We start from the raw sequence: 6,708 nt of genomic DNA, 5'->3' as shown, positions 1-6,708 counted from the left end.
ATATTTCATCCATATTTATAAAATTATATATATTAGGTTCATATTAACATTACTATGAAAGGCTCAAATATCTTTTAAAAATGCATAATTAGATAATTATTTAAAAATAATTTAATTAAACAATAAAAAAAACAATGGAATTAAAAAAAATAAAAGGACATGCACACATGGAATTGACGTGCATACCTTTCAATGGGGTGGTCAATCGCTCAATTTTAAAAGAAAAACCGTGCGTGGGAAGGAAACCGGCGTCTTTGAGGTTCTCAATAACATCGAATCAGGAGATCCGACCCGATAAATAAAAACACAGATTCGGAAGACGGAAGCAGAAAAGGCCTAGAAACCCTAGAAAAACCCCGTCCAAATTCTACGAGAATCATCAGCTGCTCCTGCAGAAAGAAGCGAAAATTTAAATTCTGGGAGAGAATGGGAAAGAAGAAGAAGAGAGCATCGTCAAAAGTATGGTGCTATTACTGCGATAGGGAATTCGATGACGAGAAGATTTTAGTACAGCACCAGAAAGCCAAGCATTTCAAGTGCCATGTCTGCCATAAAAAGCTATCGACCGCTGGTGGCATGGCCATTCATGTCCTCCAGGTCCACAAAGAGTCCGTCTCCAAGTAATAACCAAAAGCCTTGCTGCTCCTTTTTTCCCCCTTTTCTCTCTCTCTGTCTATCATTTTTTTTTTTAATTTCTTACCTTTTTACTTATATTTTAGTTATTGTCGGAGAATGCGATTAATTAGGGTTTCATCAGTTTTCATTATTGGGATTTATTTTTCAAAATCACGATCTGTTTGGCTATAAATGTTTTTTTATTGGAATTAAAAATTCCAGCTTGCTTGCAGTACATTGCTTGTTGTTCAATACCTTTTCTTTTGTGGGGTTTTCGATATATGTATGTGAGATTGACTGAAAATTGACTTGAGGAGAATGTTGTGTTATTTTTTTATTTTATTTTAGGTATCAGAATTGTTTTTTTGATTTTTATGCTGTTGACGAGGTCTACGTTGATTTAGGTGACCTTGTCTGACTATATGATGGATTTGGTTCAGGGTTCCCAATGCAAAACCTGGAAGAGAATCAACTGATATTGAAATATATGGAATGCAAGGAATCCCACCTGATGTTCTCGCTGCTCACTATGGAGAAGAAGGTAAGGAAGTTGACTGGTGTTGTTTTCAACAAGTTACTTTGTAATGATTGTATGTACTTGCCTACCATCATTACTTTTCTGTTAATTGATTGATTTGTTGAGTTTTATATCTTTTCATCTTTAGAGTTCTGTCGTCATTGCTGGAATTGAAAATGTACTTGCCTGTCATCATTACTTTTCTGTTAATTGATTGATTTTTAAATTTTTAAATCTTTTCAGCTTAGAGCTCTGTCGTCATTGCTGGAATTGAAACTTGGGATTTTAGACCTTTTTATTTGTTTAGTTCTTTCTTTTATTCCCTCAACTTGCAAATTGGCTGAGCTTTTTATTCTGTATAAACTAGTTTATGTCATTTTTCCTCTCTTGTATTTTTGCAATTTTGGTAAAGTTAAAGGTACTGTTGAATTCTAATTTTTCCATGATACAGTTAGCTTCTTTTTTATATGTATATTTATCAGTTTGGAGTCTACTCGCAATTTCTGTTACTGTACTAAGAGTTTAATTGTAGAAGTTGTGGTATTTATCACATAAATTTTGTTTACTTCTCACTGATATTATATTTACTGGCAGAAGATGAGAATCCATCAAAAGCTGCTAAAGTGGATATTCCATCAGCTCAGCTTGTCGGTGGTATGGTGCCAGGACCATTGGGTGCTGGATATCCTCCACGACCTCTTGCTGCAATGCAGCCAAGGTATTTCTTTTCTATTCTCTACTATTAGAAGATTACCACATCCTTCTATACTAATATTTCACCTAGCATTGAAATGCAGTTTTTTCTTCATTATCATGATTAATGCTGTTCTTTTATGTTTATATTTCACCATTTTGCAAGCATTGAAATGGAGTTCATTAGTGTCGTGGATGACTGCGATTTTGAAGCACTTTTTAATTGTTCTTGCTTCATTCATCTCACAAAAGTATTTTCAAAATAGAATATAGGTTGTTGAGAAGGATTTTTGTGGACTACTATACCCAGATTAGGATATTGATGTTTAATTGAGTTTATTTGAGTATAAGGCAGCAAGGGATGAACAAAATGCAACTTTCTTCATCTATATTTTTGTTGTTCTCCTTTCATGACAACTGTAATATGCTTTAATTAAACCAAGTAATCCAGGATTCTAACCATACAACTGTGTTTCATGCTTATCCTAATATGGCTACTACTCAAACTTTGGATGTTATCTTGTAAAGAATAGAAGATCATCTTTGATCCTAGGTCAGGTCCTTGTACTCTCAGTTCAGTTAAACCATGGAACTATCTGTTTGTCCTGAATTTTCTCATGATTCTGTTTCGAAGATTTGAAATCTGTGACATATACCCTGACCAAGTATAAAAGTGAAACTTCTGACTAACTGTGTCTTCAGCTTTCAAAACTAATTGAATCTTGCCCTCATCAAAGGTTATGGGGTCCCCATAGAAGTAAACAACAGATTCATCCAACATGGCTTTATTACATTTGAATTATTTGGAAAATATAGTGATTCATGGTGTCAATTTATGTGCAGAGGAAAATTGTGATTAAGTTCTCATCATATTTTTGTTGGTTTTTGGTTACAGTTATAATTCTGCTGTACCTGCTCCTCATGCTGGTTGGCTGGTTCCTCCTCGTTCACAACATTGGTTGCCACAGCATCCTGCAGTTTCAGTTCCTTCTTCTGCCCCAATCACATATACCCAGCAGCCACTATTTCCTGTACAAAATGTGAGGCCTCCTGTGCCATCAACCATGACACCTGCACTCATACCTTCGCAAGTAACTCCTCCAGGACTGCCCACATCCACACCATCTGTATCACAACCATTGTTCCCTGTTGTTAACAATAATTTGCCTCAAAGTTCAACATTTTCTGCTCCTTTTCCTTCGAAAAGTCTCTTATCAAGCTCGCCTGCAGAAGTTAAAGGTTCAATGAATGTGCATTTGGGAGTCAATGCTTCAGTGACAACTGGCTACCTTACTCAGAGTGCTTCAGGTTTGATTGTGGCCCCTTATTGATTTATAATATAATAGATGCTCTTTATTTGAAAAAAAAGGTATTGAAACAGATCTTGTGTCTAACGTTTTTCGTGGTTGATTTAAAAAGTGTTAATTTTCATTGCGTGTGATGGTTTCTTTTGCAGCCTTCATGCTACAATAGGATCATACTTTATTATAATTGCTTTTATTAGGACCCATCATAAAATCTAAGTTTGCATTTTGCTCCCTGAATGGTAATGTCCCACTTCAATTTGTTTATAGCATCTGGGACACTAGGCAATACACATTCTTATGCCTCTGGTCCAAATACTGGTGGCCCTTCTATTGGACCGCCCCCTGTAATTGCAAACAAGGCACCTGTCATCCAGCCAGCTGTTAATGAAGTCTATCTTGTTTGGGATGATGAGGCGATGTCCATGGTAGGTTGTTTGTGTTAAGAATGCTTTCTTTCAGTTTGACCTGATAAATTCTCACTTGTTAGACCTGCTAATGGTTTGAATATTTGCAGGAGGAAAGAAGAATGTCCTTACCAAAGTATCAGGTGCATGATGAAACTAGCCAGGTAAGTTGTGACTACCCCTTTACTATTTGGAGTTGGTTTGCACGTCTAACTAGATGGGTAGGCTTTATGCCTTTTGTTTTCAGATACAGTTGTTTACGCATTGTTACCTATTTAGAGAGGTATTTCTGTATGAATTTCCAATTTTTTCTTTTTCTTAACTCGTCAACAAACCCACAGTTTGCAAATGGTTATGTGCCTTGTAGTCAAGTATCTTTTGACTTCTAATGTCCATTGGCTGATGGGCATGCTGTTTCTGTTTTTGTTTTCCGTGATTATGTGGTTGTCAGATGATTCAACTAGTCATATTTGTTAATTATGTCGGTATTTAGTTATTACTGTTTTGACAAGCTTGCTGGAATCAAATCGAGGATTCTCCTTCTCCTCCTTCCTAACGTCATTCTCAGTTAACAAAAGTGTATGTATTGCTTATTTAGAATTTGAATTTATTTGTTGTTATTCTTCTCCCTATGCTTGACTTTGAAATGTGGGGTTTGGGTGGAACAAGATGACACCCAACAGATTTTTGCTCATTCCTAGCATGATTACAATTTATTTTTATCATCGAACAGTGAAGTCGGACTTGGCCCAGGTCAGCATCTTTCGCAAAGTTTGGCATCTTTCGCAATAGGACCAAGCTTTCAAATACCTGGTTTATCCAACTGATTTCTAGTCACAATTCATTTCTTCTCATTGTTGTTGCTTGTTGCAGATGAGCTCCATTGATGCAGCTATTGACAGAAGAATATTGGAAAGCAGGCTTGCTGGTCGAATGGCATTTTAGAAACTGAAGGCTACTTGGAATCTTTTTGCAGATGCGAAGCCCTGCTGAGCGCCACAAAATTCATATTAAATGCGTGGGGATCCCTGGTTCTTGTTTGCATCCTTCAGGATCATGCTTGTGTTGTATTCTTTACAAGGTAGTGAGATAAAATGAGCCCCCATTCTTTAGCTTGTAGGTTAAATCTCGAGGGATGGCGGCAACAATCTTTCTGTCCCTTTCAATCTTTCTTTCTTTCCTTTTTTTAACCTTTGAAAAAAAAAAAAAACGTGTGAGCCTGTTAGGTTAATATATTTTAGTTCGCTCTTATTATCTGGCTCAATCTCTTGCCGTCATTTTGCATGTACCTCGTGAAACTTGGAATTGGATCTGCTGTGAGCATTATTTTCTTGTTTTATGGATTTAAGTTTCACTATTCATTAAATCATAGTGTAGGTCGTGGTTTTCATGAAGGAGATGGTGTATAACTTGCAAAATTTATTTCATTATTAACAAATAAAACTAAAGATTTGGAATGTTCAAACACGATTCTCCCTGTTAAAAAGCAGTGCAGCATCAGCAATGCTGCTTCTTTTTCCTACTGTTCTTAAGACACGGAAAGATGCAGCTTTATCTTTGTATTTTCCTGCAGCTAGGATTTTGACCATTATGTAAAAGCTCATCTTGTAAAAGCTATCTTGGTGTTAATGTGTTTGTGTTGAAGAGAGAGATCAATGGAAATGGTTTTCGGTAACATGTAGGAAAACACGCATTGATGTTTGGAAAGGTATTTTTATTTAATTTAATTTTATATTTTTAGAATGATTAAATGATGTTTTAAGATTGAAATAATTTGAGGCATTTTCCAGAGAAAATATGTTTATATGGTCCAAACCGGAACCTTATTTTTTCATACCGTGGGTGATTAGAAAATGTATTAATGGGTGATAAGTTATTGGATCTATTTATAAAAAAGAAATGGGAGGGCTTTCATCCGTTTATTTTTTTTAAAAAAAAAAGTTTAATTTTTTATGGTTAGGCATGTGGGCTTAACCTTGTAAACCAAGGCATGTTTGGGTCATGTTCTTGAAGCCTAGGTGAGTTTGGGCTTTCCACCACCTTTTTTTTAATTAATTATTTTGTTTATTTTTTTTAATTTTAGAATAAAATTCACTTTAAATAAAATAATTAAGATGGTAATTATAAAATTATTCTGTTATTCCATTATTTTAAAATAAGATAATAGTTACTATGATAATATTAGTGAATTTTTATGACTAATTATTTATGAATCTAATAAATAATTTGTTTTTAAAAAATTCTTGCTCATAAATTTTCAATGAGAATAAAATATCTATTCATTTATTTTTTATGGTAAAATTTTTATATAATTTTATTAAATTAATTACTCTTATATACTCTGAAGTCCCTAAATTTTTTATTTTTATTTTTTTACATTTTCAGTCCTTGTAGTTCCAGTGATATAAAATTTCCAGTAGGCACCTTTATTTTGTTCAGGAGCGGTACCCTGAAAGAACATATCTTGAGTATCATGAGAAAATTTCATTAAATAATAGCCGTTTTTATCTTGTTTAATCTTGCAAGATTAAACATACTTCTATGGGAACTCTTCTGGGTTTATATGAACTTTAAAGAAGCATTAGGCTTGTGCATGTCTGGACGCATATCTATCATGCCTAGGTTTGGTGTGACCTGAAGTTGCAATCTGACTATCCTCGTATTCTGTGCCAGCAACGAGTCAAAGGGTCATACTTACTCTGTACCCTCACCACAAGCCACAACATGCTAAGAATTTGGTGACACTGGAAGCTGACTCGAATTTTGAAATACTGAATTCTTATTTTGTATATATCTGTCATTGTCTGCTTGCTGAATCACAATCCAAATTCGGTATTGCTCTATCATTGAGCATGGGATGTCATGTCTTCTGGATACATGAGGATAGATATTCCTTAAGGGACAGCCCATAATTAAACTTGAGACATCCAACCTGGAGTTGTGTCACCTCCAAATTGTAGAATGAGTTAGTGGAAATAATATGAAATGGGGAAGGCTGCCCCTTGGTACGTAGCCAGAGATGTAGTGAGCCTTCATAAGAAGCAGACAATTTAGAGAGAAAGAGGGCGTCTTCTCTCTCTGTGAACCTGCGTGCCTGTGTAATTTATCTTAATATATCTAGTATTATTTGCAAGGTTCCTGGTTCTTTTACGACACGAAATTCATCTGACAA

The 6,708-nt window shown here is 35.1% G+C and overlaps 1 protein-coding gene across 3 annotated transcripts; it reads left to right on the top strand.

The window, feature by feature from the left end:
- The first annotated feature begins 220 nt into the window (after positions 1-220).
- Positions 221-4,902, top strand: LOC105130846 (protein SUPPRESSOR OF FRI 4-like). Of its 3 annotated transcripts, XM_011033538.1 has the most exons (7): positions 223-620; positions 1,056-1,156; positions 1,727-1,850; positions 2,721-3,133; positions 3,400-3,557; positions 3,647-3,700; positions 4,410-4,902. In XM_011033538.1, exons 1-7 carry the CDS (start codon positions 427-429, stop codon positions 4,479-4,481), a joined length of 1,116 nt encoding a protein of 371 aa, XP_011031840.1. In that variant the 5' UTR covers positions 223-426; the 3' UTR covers positions 4,482-4,902. The 3 variants fall into 3 exon arrangements, with proteins under 3 accessions (XP_011031839.1, XP_011031838.1, XP_011031840.1); XM_011033537.1 differs by having other exon boundaries at positions 221-620; positions 1,730-1,850; positions 3,647-4,902; XM_011033536.1 differs by having other exon boundaries at positions 222-620; positions 3,647-4,902.
- The last annotated feature ends 1,806 nt before the right edge of the window (positions 4,903-6,708 follow it).

Source organism: Populus euphratica, unplaced genomic scaffold (genome assembly GCF_000495115.2).
Source record: "Populus euphratica unplaced genomic scaffold, PopEup_1.0 scaffold43.1, whole genome shotgun sequence".
Classification (NCBI taxonomy): Eukaryota; Viridiplantae; Streptophyta; class Magnoliopsida; order Malpighiales; family Salicaceae; genus Populus; species Populus euphratica.
Note: the sequence above shows the minus strand (reverse complement) of the source record. Positions and strands in the feature narration are given on the sequence as shown.

Excerpts from the sequence above, each read along its gene's own strand:
- LOC105130846 (XM_011033536.1), top strand. The coding sequence starts at position 427 with ATGGGAAAGAAGAAGAAGAGAGCATCGTCAAAAGTATGGTGCTATTAC. Across the intron at positions 621-1,055 it reads CACAAAGAGTCCGTCTCCAA|GGTTCCCAATGCAAAACCTG; the intron begins GTAATAACCAAA and ends GATTTGGTTCAG. Across the intron at positions 1,157-1,726 it reads TGCTCACTATGGAGAAGAAG|AAGATGAGAATCCATCAAAA; the intron begins GTAAGGAAGTTG and ends ATTTACTGGCAG.